General features: G+C 38.6%; 1 protein-coding gene across 1 annotated transcript in view; it reads right to left on the bottom strand.

Annotated features, from left to right (window-relative positions):
• Nucleotides 1-417: 417 nt before the first annotated feature.
• spata17 (spermatogenesis associated 17) overlaps nt 418-18,793 on the bottom strand; it is a 113,982-nt gene continuing 95,606 nt past the window's right edge. Inside the window, exon 10 of the mRNA XM_003215984.4 lies at nt 418-963. Coding sequence (XP_003216032.3) covers nt 883-963 — 81 coding nt within the window. The 3' untranslated portion in view covers nt 418-882. The remainder of the gene's footprint in view (nt 964-18,793) is intronic.

Below are 18,793 nucleotides of genomic sequence, written 5' to 3'. Positions count from 1 at the left end.
AATAAATGCTGATCTGATTAGGAAGTATTTAGGCACCTATGGCCTTGAAAAATTGTCATAAATATATCAGTGTTAATGCATAAATATCTCAGTGTTAATGCTGAAAACGGTTTTATCTGGCTGTCTGACAGTACTCTCTTGTGTTCCTTTCTTCTTAAACTTGAACTGACTACTATTTGGATTTTCTGCTAGATTTCTGACCTGCTGCTATGACTTTTTGGACTGGCTGTCAAGCACTCTCATATTTCCCCCTAAACCTTGATAAGATAACCCATGACTGATCTAGACTGGACTGATTACTCAATACTTCCTATACACCAAAAACCTGCTTCCTTAGGCACTTGCTGACTCGTGTTCTGAACACTCTGAAACAGGGCAATTTTTTTTAATCACATGGAAATGACATGATGGCAATAGGACAGCAAACACTTTTAATTTATTTAATCTTTTATGTTTCATTTTTCCACTAAAGAAAACAGCTATTCTTCAGAAACAACTGTAAAACAATTACTATTGTTACTTTAATTTACCAAATTCTTTTTGTTGCTCTTATTCAACAAATGATTTTACTTTCAGACTTGTCAAGTGAAGAAAACTGACAAACAATAATAGCATTTAGAAGCTGAATATTGAAAGGAAGGATTGAGATCAGTCTCTTGAGGATGTTTTCAGGCTTAGTTCACAAAAGCACTTCATGTTATAGTTCAATTTGATGATTGCTTCAGAACCCTTGATTTAATATTACAAAACTGGGTTTATACTGAGGGAGTCATAAGTAGAACACGGCGATCTCTCAAGTTCAGTATGGTAGTCACACTTTTGCTTTAAAATATTTTTCACTGCCTAGACCTTTCATATATCAGATTGGTAGAGAAATATTATTTACACTATTTGTCCTGATCTGGAGTAGGTATGGCCAAACTTGCCAAACAGAGGAATTGAAGGAAGCCTTGTTAAGAAGTCCTAGAGAAAACAGAGAAAAAAACAGGAGAAAATTAGAAGTTAGTGATTACAGTCCTGACTGAATAACACTTTTGCTTAACATTTCTCCCTGTGTCTAGTTGGATATTGTTATTGCAACTTTTCACCTTTGCAGCTGAATATCCACATCTGAGTATGCTACTGAAATGAGGTGAAGGCACATGGATTTCAATGCAGAAAAAATAAATGGTGACCTTGCAACACTTAGGAAGACAGATTGGTTATTTCATATATATATATATATATATATATATATATATATATATATATCCTGTTCAAGCAGTTGTTCACATGTAGTTCACCTTGTTGAAAAAGAACCTAGATAAAATTGTAATTAATGAATGAACAGTCCAAAAACACCCAATGGGAGGACATTGAAGAACCACAGGTAGAGGCTCCAATAAGTGAATCATCATAGTTACACAGAAGACACACCAAGCAAATTCAGGCCTAGCCTCACTCTATAATTTTTTGTCATTGTCCTACCCTGGTTCCTTACTGCTGACACGTCTTCATTATGGAAAGAACTTGAATCCTATAACTGTTATTGCCATCTACCAAAACTATGTACCCCCATGTTCCTCAGTAATAATGGATTCAACTTCACTGCCTGTTTTAGCCCATAACTGCTTTGAGTTCTGAACAGGAAAAAAGTCAGGAGGAGGACAAGAAAAAGAAGAAGAAGATGATGATGATGGTGATGATGATGATGATGATAAATGCTGAATACATCAACAACAAATCTCAGCAGGAGGAAATGTTCATACAATAATATCTTGTTCTTTATTTTGCATTGAAATTATTGTTTTTGAAATTAAAATATTTTAAATTATGTGGAGAATTGCAGCAAAGCCAGATGCAATGTCAGTTGATATTATGTATAGAAGGCTGTTGAAGCCTTAAACAAGGTCATTTTTGCTTCTAATTCTTCAGAACATACTAGTACTGTAATGAATTCAGAATTACTCTTAAAAGAAATAGAGAGTGAAATTCATATTTTTTACAGTTTTTTTTTCATGTCTTCCATTTATTCGGAAGCCCCTTCTCCACACGAAACTCAGCTCGACACGAAAGCCTGCTTTCGTGTGGAGCCGAAATTCCATGTGTGCGCACTTTTTCTCTTTCTCTTCCTTCCTCCCTCACACCCACAATGCCCTACATTCACTCACAGAAGTCACAGCCCACATCCGGACCTCAGCATTAGGGCGGAAGGATCCATCACCCCTCCCTCCCTCCTGGGCTCGTGTGTGTGGTGGGGTAAGTGACTGAGCAGGTACTTGGCCGCAGGCAGGTACTGACAGGTGCACATGTGCTTTCCAGGCCTGCCTGCGCCCCACACCACACAACACACTCCTTGGAAAAGGAGTGTGTATGTCGCAGGGTGCAGGCAGGCCTGGAAAGCACACACACGCCTGTCAGTGCATGCCTGCAGCTGAGCACCTGCACAGTGCACAGTCACACACCATCACACACACACATCCCACCACTCGTCACACTCTCCGAGTGGAAAGGGGGGAGGGGCAGTGGTTTCTTCCACCCTAAGAAAGCATGCTTGATGAGATCCGGATGTGGGGCTGCCCGGCCAGACTCCTATGAGTGAACATGGGGCATTGCTGACACAAGGGAGGGAGGGAGGGAGGGAGGAAGAGGAAGAAGAAAAGAAGTGCAGTGCCCACACACGCACGTGCTTGCCAATGACTGCGAGGCAGCCGAGTGCCTCAGGAAGGGGGGGCAGTGGGTGGGAAGCTCCCCCCCCCAATAACAGGCCTATTTTCAGACCCCAAACGAATGAACCAAAAACAACCCTCCCAATTTCAGGAGGCTTTCCAAAAATGGATTGGGCCCTGCAACGAAAGCCCGGAAACAAAATGGGACAAGCATTTACCCGAATGCATGCCACTAGTACTCATGATAATGAATTTTTAGTATTACAGATCCAGAAACACACTATAATCTTCTATAGCTTACACTTCAAAATAATGGAGCTGTGAGCTGCTCTGTATGAGAGTGTAGTGGGAATAAGAAAGGGAATGAGGTGATATAACATCATAATTAATATATTAGGAAATCAAAATATGCACACAAAAACAGCTGTCAGTTTTTCTTCACAGTATACCTCTGTTCCTGTCTCTTATCAGGATAAAACAAAAACTGGTCATTGCTGACCACCAAAATAAGCACTGATTTGAGAGAGCAGACGGCTTTTGCTATTAGGATGACTTGCCAGACAATAACAACTGACTGCCAGAATTAGCTCCTTGGGACAATTTAGGTGCCTTTGAAGTGAATGGCTTTTTGAGCTGGAACTAAGCCGGCATCCAGCTTCAAATCCAAGTCAAAATGACAAAGAAGGAGTCTACTGTGCCATTCAGTCCCTCAGTGTAAGATTAGTACTTTATGTTGACTGCTGTACTGTTTATCTTTTTGTTTAAAAGCTATTTCATAATATGCTCACAGATGAGTGTTTAAACTACTTCATCTGATAAGATTGTGGACAATAGTTGCATCTGATTACCACGAGGCAAAGCTAAACTATTTCATTAAGCCAATAAACACACAATATAACAATTTACAGTTTTATGTCAGGTCAATGTCAAAGTTCAACATGAAACAGAAATTATGGGGAGGAGAAATTGCCATTCCCCGTGTACTGTACAGCTTCCATTTCAGACTGGAAGTGTATTGGCAGCAAGGACACTTTCTTTAAAACCAGTGTTTTATGGTTTCTGTATGTTCCAGTCAGCAGTCTTGTTGCTATATTGTGAATTAATTGAAATTTCTATGTCATTGTCAAGAGAAGCCTCAGATAGCATGTATTACAGTACTCTAATTGGGAAGGTACTGGAATATGGACTACACTGTCCATATACTGCAGTTTAACTGAATTGAACTGCATTATATGAGTCTACACTGACCATATAATCCAGTTTCAAACTGCATTGTATGGCAATATACGTATAGATGGGGCATTTTCCAGGAAAGTCTGTAACTGGTGAACCAATTACTCTTTCTCATATTTATTACTATTAATGAAGGAATATGAAGTGATTGTTAGATTACTTTAACTTGTGACATTAACTCAATGTACTCTTTTACCCATGATTATTAAATACAGTATAAGGTAAAGGTAAAGGTTTCCCCTGATGTTAAGTCCAGTTGTGTCTGACTCTGGGAGTTGATGCTCATCTCCATTTCTAAGCTGAAGAGCCGGCGTTGTCTGTAGACACCTCCAAGGTCATATGGCCGGCATGACTGCATGGAACGCCGTTACCTTCCTGCCGGAGTAGTACCTATTGATCTACTCACATTTGCATGTTTTCAAACTGCTAAGTTGGCAAAAGCTGGAGCTAACAGCAGGTGCTCACTCCACTCCCCGGATTTGAACCTGGGACCTTTCGGTTTGCAAGTTCAGCAGCTCAGCGTTTAACACACTGAGCCACTGGAGGCTCCAAAATACAGTATAGGCAAGGGTTATTTTCTTTGTAAGGTAATGTTATTATTACTTTTTAAACCTTTGTAGCTTGAACACGTTACAATCATTGGAAAGTAAAATAAAATAAACATAGTAACATTCTTGCACCACATAATTCAGAAAATAAAATTAATGTGTGCAAGTACAGCTATAGTAATTATTACCATAATAAAAAGCCAAAGGTATAAAAGTCAGGATAAACAAACCCACAGGTACCTAAACTTTGAATGCCAAAGTTCTCATTCATTTTTAAACAAATCTTACTCATTTTTCTCATCCTATTATCTTCCAAAAGATTATTGCCTAATACAGTCAAACTGACAGGAATTAACCAGACCTAGGGGCCTTTTCAATGTATTGACAATTTGACTATCATGTAGGTTAATGAGACTATGCACAGAATTCAAAAGAAGGCAGCAGAGGCAGTGATGGAAGAACAGCAGTCTACAGATGTGTATTGCTCAAATTCAGCAAATACCTCAATCCTGTTTACCTCAATCCAGCTAGGGAACAGATATACACTGGAGCAGAGTTATGGATGTGTATTTCTGAGCTGGATGTGAACTAGGAATGCATGCAATTGCTGTATATGCAATTCCCTCATCTGATCCAGTAGATAAGATGCACTCATGTAGATGCACTAAAGGAAGTGAAAACTACATATCTAACCACTTTGAGACCTTCTGTGCTTCAAGTTGTTTCCAACTTCTGCATCCCCATTATGAGCTTTACTTGGAAAGATATTATCTTCAGATGGGGCTTGTCTTTGCCTTTCTCACTACCAAGAGGTAAAAGAAGTAGGAATAGGTAATGTTTCTTTTTGTATTCCCCATTTATCTTGCCTTCTCGATTGCCTCTTCATTTACACACTGGGAATCTCATGCTTGACTTCACTTCCTCCATACACCATACCCTCCAACTATCTCTGGCAGGGACAGACTTCAATAATCAGCTGCCAGGTTTTTTTTCAATGGCTTTTAAAACATCTCAGCTTTTTTCTCCTCCTCCCACTTTTCCTGTTTATTCTCAGCTAAGCGGGAGTACAGTTTGAGCTCACTTAGCTCAGCAATTGGGAAGAGAGAAAAGCATGGAATCCTGTATTTCCTGAAAAGGCAAAAGCAAACTGCTGCAACCTCTCCTAATTTGTCTGTTCTTCTCCATTAACAACTTAAGTCACCTTGACTACCGTGATGTCACTTAGCCACGTGTCCCATTCTTTCCTTCATGAAATGTTGGAGGGCATGAAACACATCTCCATATCTCTGTTTGTTATGCAACTAATAGCCACAGAGATCCCATGTTTTATGTGTTAAATACTGCAATCACAATGTATTTTATGCTGAGATATTTTATTGTTATTACTGGGCTTGGTCCCCATGTAAGCCGCCCCGAGTCCCCTCAGGAGATGGGGCAGGATATAAGAATAAAGTTGTTGTTGTCCTTCACTGAAACATATAATTCACTCTCACTGAAGAAAAGATTTTACTGGTGTTTCCAACATCTATTCAGACTAACATGAAAAGCCCTATGATTATGATATGAAGAGTTGTGGCAGGATCATGCACAGCACTTTGATTCAACAGCAGTACATACACACAAACCTAAATTTGATCATAGAATTAACTAATATTGATATATGAAACACATATGATTTTGACACTTATGTGGAAACCTGGGTCCTATGTACTTATGCCGGAGTCCTTGTTTAAATGGTAATAAAAAGGCATGTGTTCTTTTGAAGGAATAATCACTACAATTCAAAACGACATTTTATTTTGAATAAACCACCTGGGGCACTTCATAGCATAGATATTTGAGCAGGACTCAGTGGGATGTTCTGCTTAAAAATCAATGCCACAAATATGGCTCCCTACATTTAACTCTAGGGGTCCTTGTCCAAGTCTTTCCAACAATCCTTATGCCTGTAATGGTAAAATTAGAGCTTTGAACTGAGAAGCCGCAAGACATTCGATGACCTTTTAATGACCAGGGAGTGCTATTTAACAGGGAGAAAGAAGATGTGGGGGAAAGAGAGGAAAACAAACATGGCAATGTGCTATTAAAGTAAAATGTTGATCTAGCGAGGAGGGACTTCCTTCATAAATGTATTAGTACTGGTTAACACTTCCAACTAGTACAAGGGTTTCTGACATGACAAAATGAGTATAACAGTCCCTTCTGTCAATACAACACAAATGTCATTTCAAGTGCTCAAAACCACTAAGCTACCCTAAAAAAGATTGATTTATCTGCTCCAATGTTTCTTTGGGGCAAACTTTCCTCACAACTGAAACCAATTAGTGGGGCTGGCACTTGTAGTGCAGAATGTAGGTCAGCATCAAGTAATAAAAAAGTATTGACTTTTTTCTGTCTGTAAGCAGCATGAAAGGGGTGCCATGGCCTTGTCGTATATGAAAAGAGCTCCATTAATTTCACTTATTTCAACAAGGGCTGTCAAATACTAATGCTTCCATTGCACTTTTTACACAAAGTACATTGACACCAATACTGGCCTCAGTGAAACAGGTTTAAAATATTTCAGCTAGTGAAAGGGGCCTACACTATAATTTTCAATTCCCACTTGTACATTTAGACACCTTAAGTAGCATTGCTCACAAGAACTATCGAGAGAGATGAGATGGGATATTAATCATGACTAACAATTACTTCCTGTGGCCAAAGGAATCTAATTCTTATGTATAACCCTACCAAACTAATAATCCTGAATGCTGGACATTATCTTTTTTATGGAGTAGGCAAACTCTATCAGTGGTGAGTTTTATGTCAATAAATATCCACAAATCACAGATAAATCACCAGCATCATCACACTATAATGTTAGCAGAAGTAACTCAGGACCCCTGTGTTTTGTTGGAATTTCCATGGTTCATTTTATTCTCTGAAAATTCGTCTTGTTCCTATGGAAACTATAGTTAGCTGTCCCAATCCAGCAATCACTGAACTCTGATGTGCACTGGGAATTTCTCAGCCTGGAAGCACTCTCCCCCTCATTGCAAGGAAGACACTTGATCTATGTGAATAAAGGAACTGCAGAAAGAAAATTAGCATACTTAAGAAATCTTTAGGCATATTGGAGCTTACATGGACTTGTAGATCATAGCATCCATATTTGATAAGACATGAGACAAGACCTTCATGAGGTCATGATCTTCTAATTGCATAACTGATATCCTATTGCTTTGCCAAATTGGAGATTTGGCAGCAGCAATGGCAGGAAAGAACTGAAAGGAAGGGGGACTAAGAAGGCAATGGGAGGAAGATGTGGTCAGTTGTGAGTTGTCTATTCCGCAGGTATCTGGTTTGTGCAGTTGATGAGGGTTTTTGAAGTTACAATTCTATAGGAGGTTTAAGAATAATTTGTGCCAGCACACAGGTATTTTCTAAGCTATCCCTCCCATAATGCCTTGATAATCGGTAGGACTTTGTGACAAACACTGCACTATGCCAATCAGGAAATTGTAGTCATTTTAAGCTAAAGACAATAGAAATCTAGAAGCCTGACTTCCAGTAATCAAGTCTAATTGCTTTGAATATGATGATCACTACAACTAGCTGTTGTCAAACTTTCATGGACATATTGAAAATTGCAAGGAATGTCATATATTCTCAGTAGTTTTATCTCTGGTCCATCATGTAATGACATAGCAGTGATTTTGATGACACTACAATGCTGGGGAAAGAGTTTCTGAATGAAGTCTTCCTAGCCAAAATATCTGTTATACACTTTCCTTCCTCTGACAAGCAGGTGAACATCTCACAGGAATTAGATTTTTTACAAAATTGAATTTAAAAGCATTAAAACTAAAAACATTAAAGAGACAAGTGGTAGCTTTAGGAATAGTGATTAGCCTCACAACTTTGTCTGCACACCCACATGTTAAATAATGCTTCTTTTGGAAAGCAGCAACATTAAAGGCTCCATCAATCATACACAAGTGTCCTTCATGAGACTTGAATTTAGTTTGAAGACATTAACCAAGATGCTGTTTGAACCTTTAAGAGAAACATTGCTGAGGCTGCTGATTCTTAAGGTAGCAATACCTTTTGGTAGCAATAACTTCAATGAGACAAGCAGCAGCCCTGTCAGTGAACCTGAACTTGTGTGCAAGTTCGATGGTGTCAAACATTCGATCCAACTTTTCATCCAAAGTGTTCATGTAACAGAGGACATTTAACAAATTATGCATTTGCCAACCTGAAAAAGTCATCACAATTTTTCATCTTTAATCATGTTGGTGATCACTGTGTTAGTCAGGAAGAAAGGAGGATTAATAGGCTTCTTGGTTACACCCCTATTATATATCCATGGAAAAAGCAGTGGTTTTGATGATTCTACTAGCACTGAGATTTGTTTAAAAACATAAGTAATCTATGTTTTCTGAGAGGACCCATATTGCTCCATCATAAAAAACATAGTCTGTACTCTGTTATTTTGGCCTTGTTAGTTTGAACTACAATCCAGCTTTGCCCAAAGTGACCTTGATCTCTGTTGATGGAAATTAAATAAATAAAACACCCATGTACAGATATTCTCACTGTATGTGGATAGATCACTTGAATGGAAATCACTTTGCAATTTGAAAATCACTGGTATGACCAAAATGGTGAATGGTTTCTTATTTCTGCTATTGGAGTGGCCATGTGCAACCTCTTTCACTTTTCATGAATGAAGAAAAGAAAAGATTCCCATTTGTCTCATGTACTCTGTATCAAGCTGGGAAGAAAATCTTGCAATTTTCCCATAGTATGATCACATAGTCCAGTTTTATAATGAACTTGCATAGGTTATGATACCATCCCCAATGCATTCAAAGCTCTGTACTTTCTTTCCTTTCCTAAATGCAATTATAGACAAAGTCTTATACGTAGAGGAATTTAATCATATTTCTCAGTGAGTCTGACCAATGCTTTTGAAGGCAGTGTGATTAACAAATTGGCTAATTACCTCCAGCAAATGCAAACAAAGCTGGCAACAAGATGTTCTCCTATTTTAAAAAGGCTGACCAACTAAAATGGAAGTCAATTTCCAACTTTAAGGACTTATAAGTACTCTGAATTAACTTGTCATTAATTCTCAAAATATAAATGATACTGGTTTACCATCATAAAACAATTTTATTCCTTCTGCATGATGCTTTGATCATACATTGTTTTTCTGCTTGATAGTTTATTTGGTTATTGACAGAAAGTATATGATAACATGCTGTACAAATATTGTGAAATTATTCTCACAGTGGGAGGCCCTCTAACAACATTATTTTAATATCTTATCTTTCAAACGGAGGCAGAAAACATGTTAATTGCTTTTTAATTTATGCAACAACATTTCATTATAATTGTACTTAAATTTTGACCGCCTCTCAAGAAACAGTGTGCTCATCTCTTATTATGGTAAATCAAGGAACTAGAATCAAATAGTCCTGATAGAAATTATTAAAGATTTATAATTGCTCTTCTGAGTTTGAATAATTTCTTATCTGATTGTCCTTTCATAAATGATCCAGATTAAGACATTTAGACCATTGTCAGTATGTCTCTGGTGATGTCTGAAAAGAAAGCAAGAGCTCTCAAACTTTACATCTAGAATAATTTAGGAGACAGGCTTGGTTCGGTTTCAAATGGATACTAAAGCCACACTTTGCAATGGGATGTGAATTTCCATTCTGTTTTCATTTCGAATTTTGGGTGCCCCCATCCTTTTTTTTTTTTTTTGGAAGATTCCAGGACATTAGGAGAGGGCCTTTTTGGATTCGTAATTTGGAACTCTTCCCAAAACAACCGGGGGGGGGGGGGTGCATGCACCCAAAAACAGATTTTGTGCTGTTTCACACACCTCTACACTACACCAGGGATCCTTACATTCTAAACTACTGATATTGGCACAATCCCTTTCCTACCACACTTTGTGGTTTTTATAGGTTCTTTGTCTTCACTGCATTACACTACACTATACAATTATAGTTTGATCTCAGTTTAACAGCTGTGGTTCCCTCCCATGAAATCATGAGATTTGTCACTTATAGAGCAGATATCTACTGCTCTCCTCTACAGCATTAGAATTTTCTGACAGATAATTCTGAGCCAGTTGCCAAATTAGAAATGCCAGGATTCCATAGGATGAAAAACCAGACTACAAGTCTATCAGCTTTGAGAAGTGAAGAGATACTACCAAGTCATTAGATCTTCCAGTTATATGTGTATACACCATCCCCAGCCAAACAGTGTCTGCCAACAAAATTCATAAGGTCTAACCTTAAAATCAGTTTTGCCTTTTAACTCCGAAGGAATATGTGCTATCCATTTATTTCACTCTAGAGTAGGAAAAAGAACTGGGGAGTAGAAGGAAGTTTATATTTGGAAATAAATGGTCTGTTTTGTTGTCCATGTTTTGTGTGTGTGTGTGTGTGTGTGTGTGTGTGCGTGCACCTGCATGTGTGTGCTTTCAAGTCAACTGTCAATTAATGGCAACTGCTTAACTTTCATAGGGTTTTCTTAGGCCATGAATACTCAGAAGTAGTTTTGTCATTTCCTTCCTCTGAATTCTAGCCTAGAGCACCTTGTATTGGTTGACAGTCTTCCAATCAAGTAGGAGCTGACCCTGTTTAGTTTTCAAAATCAGATGGACTCTAGTGCCTTTAAGGTATATACATTTATATTTTGTGATTCTTCCAATGAACTCAAGGTGATGTGCATGATTCTTCTTCTCCTTATCCTCACAAAAACTCCTCAGTCTGAAAAGGAAAAACTGGCCTAAGATCAACTAAATAGTTGCATGACTTAGTAGGAACTAGAATTTGGATCTTACATTTTAACTACTTCCCTACATGGCTTGATCCTAACTGAACTGGTTTTTAATCTTATCTATTTTATAAACTATAATTGCTGAGATCCTACATCAAAATGTAATTATGAGTGTGTAACTAGTACATCTCATCTCTATTCTGTTGATGATTGGGGTCCAGCAGAATGAAATTTTCAGTGTCTTCTCACCAGCGATCACCACTTAGAGCTCTTTGGAAGAAATAATAATAATAATAATAATAATAATAATAATAATAATAATAATAACTTTATTTTTATACCCCGCCTCTATCTCCCCAAAGGGGACTCAGGGCGGCTTACATGGGGCCAAGCCCGAATAAAAACAATAGCAATATAAAACACAACAATAGACAAAAAACATGCACAATTATAAAAATTTAAACATTAGCCAATAAAAACAAATGACAAGAACTAATAAAAACATGGATTAAAACGGAGAGGTTGTAAAAGTAGACTGAGTAAGGTACACCATATAAATATTGTAAACACGAGGTGACTGATAAAGTGCTGCAAGTTCTTGGAAGTGCAAATTGGGATGGGAATAGACCCTGTGTCTTTATCAAGTTGACATAGGTAAAAAGTGCAAACCGGTACAGGAATGGTCACAGATACAGATTGCTATGGGGATGAGCAATCTTTAACTAAAGGCCTGAGTAAAGAGCCAGGTTTTCAAGCTCTTTCTGAATGCTACCAGGGTACGGGCTGATAGGCTGGATATATGCATCTAATTTGTGTATATGGGCAATAAACAATGCAATTCTGTGCAAACAAAGGTTCTTTCTACTCCTCAGATCCCTCCCCACTCCATAATGAAATGTGGGTGGCGGTGGTGGTGGTGGTGAATAAATGTGGATAAATGGACTCTAGGTTATGAAACTGTAACTGCAGTGTATGATGCTAGCCATTATCTATAATCTATGTTTACTATCCATTTTCAAATAATATAAAGATATAAGATACGGAAAAGTATACATTCCAGTAAAAATGACCATAAGATGCAATGGAATACATACCACAATATTTCCTATAATCACACCTTTGGAAGTATTAGTAAGCGCTATTTTGTTCTGGCAGTTTCTGAACATGCCTAATATCTATATTTGAACCAAAATTGCCAAAGATAATATTCTATTTTTGAAACTAATGCAGACTTTATTACAGCTAAATTAAATTAAGACAGTGATGTGAATTTTCTCACAAGCTATTTCATACTTGGATACCCTTGAACTTTACCGAATCAGAGCTAAAAAACAAACGTGCAGTTGAAATTGTTGGATTGGTATTTGGAACTTATTGGCAATTGCAATTCAAGCCTTGGTTTAGTGTAGGACAATTTCCAAAGGCATTTCTTAGAAAGGGTGTGGATGACCAAAACCTTCATCTTTCTTTATCCATAGTTAATAAATGACATTTGTCATTTGGAATTTGTCAAATACATAACTTTGTACCAAGTAATAAAATATTTTTATGATGTTAGTAAGTCTACATGAAGTAGGATTATTCCCAAAATCATATTACTGTGTACACATAAATGTATAGCATTTAAACGATGAAAGCAAAGAAATAGATATCTGAATGTTTTTTATCCTTTAGTTTTTAATTATCCTTGAAAAATATATACAGATTAGAGTTGAAAATGGAATACATTTTCCTCATCTCCAGTAAAAATGAATGAGATTTAGTATGCACTACATTTATTTCACTTTTTCCAGTTTTCCTTTAACCCCATTTCAATCTTATGACGTAGGTTAGGCTGTGAGATAATGATTGCCCTGAAGGTTTTTCCATGAATGTAATGGCTGAACAGGGATCATAACCCAATCTCCTTGGTCTAAATCCAATACACCATCTATTAGACCATGAAGCATAATGGCCTCAGAGGCTCAGATCACCTCTTTATAACTTTTGCTGGTGGCCCAGCTGACTGATTGGAGAGGTGCTGAGCAGAACACCACCTGCATCATACCTGCGGGCCACACCTTCCAGCAAATATACATTTGAGGAATTTGGGGAGGGGTCTTACTGGCATTTGAGGGCTATTACAGTAGTATTCTAGGCATACAAGACTCTAGATAGATAGATAGATAGATAGATAGATAGATAGATAGGAGTTCTACATATATCTATTAGCACATGTCTAGAGCTTCTTCTCACACTACTGTATTCCATCAGGAAGTATCCATCCATGGCTCCTCTACCATGACCATGAAACAAGAATATTCATGTTATACTATCCCACAACTTTAATGTTCTTACTGTATGGACTTCTCTATTGGCAAAAAGTGCTTTAGAAAATGCAGAAAGTTTTGCATCTCCCTCTTTCTTCTTTCTTTGAAAGTATGGCAAGATGTAGGCCTGTAGCCAGGGGGGGGGAGAGTTTAGGGGTTCACCCCCCCCCCATTTTCTGCTGTAATGGTTGGTGAGGAACCTGTATCAGTGACAATTATTTCTTCTTGTAGCTTTCAAGGTTGTACAAGAATCCTCATTCTGAAAGAGTCAAATCACTTTTTAAATGGAGGCAAAAGTCCTGTTGATAGGGGTGAAGAGGAAATCCCATTTGAGTATTTCCTCTGGAGTAGATCCACAAACTCCAATTTTCTTGCAGCACTTGCATGAGCCATCCTTGGAAAATGGCACCAGCAATAGGAATGCCAAAGAAATCTAAACAAAATCCTGTTGACGATGGGATTCTGATGTTCTGACATAACAGAAACTACATGGAGTTGGATGTATAAAGCACTCATGAAATCCACAGGTAATTGGCTGTCAATGAAACTTATGTAAATGCTTCTTTTAAAAGGTTATAAGGTTTTTAAATTGAAATTTAAAAGGCTACATTGCTCAAACCTTCATTTCTCAGCTAATGTGTTAGTTTGTAGAAATCAAAGCTTGAAAAGCAACATGTTCAGTAGTAACAGTACACTATGCAATGTACTAAAGTTACCACTAAAAGATTTTAATAATAATAATAATAATAATAATAATAATAATAATAATAATAATAATAATATCTCGCCTCTCCTTGCAGCTTGAGACAGGGTACATATCGATAAAAGAAAAAGATAACACACTACTAAAATACATTTAACAAGATACACAGAGTTTAAATGCAGGTTAAAATTAACTGATAAATGCAGATTAAAATTGACTGGGTAGGCCTGCCAGAAGAGATGGGTCTTCAGTTGTGTCTTTGTTTTAGCTGTTGGATCAATTTCAGCAGGTCATTCCACAGTGTTAGGGCAGCCGATGAAAAGGCCCTCTGGGTGACAGTTGCCAATCGTGTTCTGGCAGGCTGGAGGAGCTGCCGCCCAGCGGACTGCAGTGTCCTAAGGGGCCATGGATTGTGCAAGAGAAGACAATCCTGTAGGTAACCTAGACCAAAACCATGTAGGGCTTTAAAGGTCAAAACCAACACTTTGTACTTTACCCAGAAACTAATTGGCAGCCAGAGAAATGACTTCAGTATGTGTATGATGTGTTCATTCTTAGGTGTTCCTGGAACTAGTCTGGCTACCGTGTTTTACTTTTAAAATTTGTTCTACAGCAATTCCAATCTTTTGGTAAAAATGCCTAATTTACCAACTGTCCTGCTGAGTTATGCTGACAGGTAAGTTAACTCCAATTTGTCATTTTAGACAACTCAGATGATTGATAAAGAACCATGAAAAACTTTACTTTGCCCTATCTTTTCTATAAAAGTTAGTAGCAAACAAATAAATGTTTAGAGCATACAGGTTTAGGAACAGCTAAAGAGAAGGTGAAGCACTATTTATTTGTGTGGTTACAATGGGGGGTATCCAGAGTATTGTTAAGGCCAAACTGCTCGGTAGTGTTATCAGGCTGGGCGCTGCTCTCCCTTCCTGCTTCTTGCACCTGGGAAACATTAGCATCAACAACACCATTTCCTCCCGTGGGAAAGCCTCCTTGTTCCCCATCTTCCACAGCAGGAACACCCTGCTCCTGAATCCCATAATTCCCATCAGAGTCATCTTGAAACTCATCCTGAACCTGAATCCCTCCATCTTGAACCTGTATCCCAAAATCCTCATCAGAGTCACTCTGAAGCTGAGTCACAACAGGAGGGCTGCCTTTCTTTCTCCGTTTAGGAGAAGAGAGGGATAGTAGGATGACAGCTCACTTCTGACTCTTATCGTTGCCTTCATGCTAGGTCCTTATTCCAGCATAGACCAGTGTGTAAATTGGCCCAGGTCTGGTGGTACTCAAGTTGTTGAAACTTCAGCTTTGTGGTTGGCACATTCACTCCAGGAAAGATCGTGGCTTTGTGGAAGAAAGTCTAAATGCCACTAGGGCTGTAGCCAAGGAGGGGGGGAGGAAGTTGGGGTTCAAACATCCCCCCCTCAGAAATTAAAAAACCTGGTTTACTCCTGAATTTTAACTGAGTAACCAAATTCCCATGAGTGTCCACTGAAGTTTATCTATCTTGAGTGTCCACTGAAATTTACTGATGGAGCCTGATTTATAAATTATTTTGTGTTATGGAACTACTCTTCAAGTTTCAACCCCCTTCCCCAAATTTTTTGCCTGAACATCTTGAACATGCTTGTGGATTCTATTAAACTGCAACTGGTAGTTTTTAATTAGTTTCAGCAATTAAAAATGTCTAGCATATTCTTGCCTAGGAAGAGTATTCTATTGTTTTGGGTGTTTGTGCATTCAAGATGCCTGTCTGGGGGCCCCCATCAGATTCACAGGGCATTCTTAGGCAAGGAATACTCAGATGTGGTTTTGCTATTTCCCTCCTCTGGAATATAGCCTACAACACCTGGTTTTCCATCTAAATAATAACAAGGGCTGGCATTGCTTAGTTTATGAGGTCAGACAAGATCTGGTGCTTTTAGGATATTTAGGCATTAGTTTGATCCTCCCCCCCCCCCAGCAAGATTGTAGTAAGTCTCAATAATAGATGAGGTTTGTGTGCGTATGTGTGTGTGTGTGGGGGGGGGGGGGGGGAGAGATCCAATGGTTTACAAGTTAGTCTATCTTCTGAAGCATGTATTTGAAAATCCTTTTGAAATGAAAGGATGTCATGCAGTATTGAAACAACATCTTTTAATGGCGTCTTTCATGAAAATCATAGAAAAGGAGCTTGTCTATCACTTCATCAGAGACTCTTGTTCAAATGGAATTTCCTTGAGAGAATACAGAATTTTGTTGTGTTCACTTTGAAAATATTTCCAAAAATATAAAAAGACAACCACACTGTACCTTTAGATTCAGCCTAATACATGACAACTTTTATAAAGGATTTCTAAAATCTAGTCTTACTATTCAGGCATATCACTTCTCTCTGCTGCTTCCAATCTCCTAGGGTGTAAGGTGGTTCATTTACTCATATGGGGACTCTCTGATACAATTTCTGCAAGAGCTTCTTCCTTTGGACATGACCTTTGAACCACTGGAGACTTCTGGGCTCTCAACAGCAGGATTCCCCACATAGTCTGAACAAGAATATTCAGAGTAATCACAGATATTTGCTGTTCACATGAATATGACTGCTATTATTGTTTCATGGGTTTGCTGCATAAGGATTTGCTTATTGTAGATTCAGATAGTGGTGGTACTATTATACTAGAATGTGGCAGGCTTTGTGCACACTGATCTCTATGTTTTGAGGCAAGATCAACGATAAACAACTGTTGCATTTCAAGTACAGTCATGCTGTTGGTTGTGTGCCTTCAAGTCATTTCTGACGTATGGTGACCCTATCAGTTTTCTTGGCATATCTGTTCAAAAGAGAGTTATTATTGCCTTCCTCTGAGGCTGAGAGTGTGTGATTAGTCTAAGGTCACCCAGTGAGTTTTAGGATTGAGCAGGTCTCCAGAGCTATAGTTCATTGCTGAAACCACTACTGCATGCCAGAAATCCTTCATCACAGGGTAGCTGCTGTAGATCAGTCACCAGAGGCGGATGGTTTAACTGATGATTTAGAGAAGACTGTGAGTTTTCCTGTGACAAAGTGATGGGCCCTAAAGTCCAGACAAAAGATGATTCCCTCTGTGAGAAAACTGGCTCGGAAATTGCAGGGCCTCAAGGGCATTCGGGGGTCAGATATAGCAACAGCAGACAAAGAATCGAGTGAAGAACTGAGTGATAAGAAGGGTTCCCATTGGAACCCACCTGTAGCTACAGAGATCAACAAAATTGTTCAGAAATTAGAGCAAAAAATAGATTACGTCATTCAGAGAGATTATGTGGGAAAGTTGTGAAAGAAATTCATGGGAAACAGAATGATTTCATCTGTGTATATTAAACAAGAAGTTGTTTACCTTAAGATCAGTTTAGACAATACTGTGTTAGAGTGAGAAGCGAAGCCTGAGTTCTCTTGTTCATGGTTCAAGTCAAGCTTTGATTTTGGATTCAATATATCCTGGAAGTTTTCTTTGTTCCTGTTCATGTACTCCTTGACAATTTTTTACTAGTTACAGTAGAGTTCCGGTTATTCGACATAAACGGGTGGGCTGAATGTCGAATAACTGGATCTGACGGATAATAGGGAGACCCTATTATCCAGCAAGCCAGTTGAAGGAAGTGCCCTGTTCACGTTGCTAGGTAGATGGCAAGCTACCTAGCAACGCGCAGGGGCACTTCTGCCCTGCCTCTTGGGAGGCATCTGTGCATGTTGCTAGGTAGATAACAAGCTACCTAACAACGCTCAGGGGTGCTTCCTAAGCCGAGTGCTCACCGCTCCGCCCCTTGGGAAGCGCCCATGCGTGTTGCTAGGTAGCTTGCTATCTACCTAGCAACGCGCACGGGTTCTTCTCTGCTCGCCGCCCTGCCTCTTGGGAGGCGCCCGTGCACATTGCTAGGTAGATAGCAAGCTACCTAACAACGTGCATGAGCGCCTCCCAAGGGACCTGGGACGTCGGATAATACAGAGTGCCGGTTAACCGGAAGTCGGTTAACCGGAACTCTACTGTATAACTTCCTGATTGTAGATTTATGCTGTAGTTGTGATTCTTGGCTATTCCTGGACTTTGCCACTTCTGGAACTTTATGAGACATTTCGATTATTGTTTGGTTATCCCCTTTTGCTAAACCGTTTTGTATTATATATCTCCTTTCTTATTCCTAATTTTTATATGCTTTTCATATGGTTTCTACAATAAACTGCTTATATTCTTGTACTCTTGTGTGGTGCTGTGATCATAGTTGTTTCCAGGCCTGGGGTGCAACAATAGCAAGAATGAATGGAAAAAAAAAACATCTGAAGAACCACACCTAACTAGATGGTTTCCTGAATTTGTAGATTGAAATATTTGAACTTTGAAGTTCATAGTCTTTTCAAAAGGCCTCTCGATTGGAGAAGAATCAGTGCTCATACCATATAGTGCAATTTTATTTTAAGTGCTTAGAAGTTGTGTTCATACTTTTATTCCTGATGGGTGTTTTCATTTTTAATCTTGGTTTTTAGCTTCCTTGATCTTTAAAAAAAGGATGGTATCCAAATGTTATTAGCAATAACTAAGAATTGCAATA

Source organism: Anolis carolinensis, chromosome 1 (assembly GCF_035594765.1).
Source record: "Anolis carolinensis isolate JA03-04 chromosome 1, rAnoCar3.1.pri, whole genome shotgun sequence".
NCBI lineage: Eukaryota > Metazoa > Chordata > Lepidosauria > Squamata > Dactyloidae > Anolis > Anolis carolinensis.
Note: the sequence above shows the minus strand (reverse complement) of the source record. Positions and strands in the feature narration are given on the sequence as shown.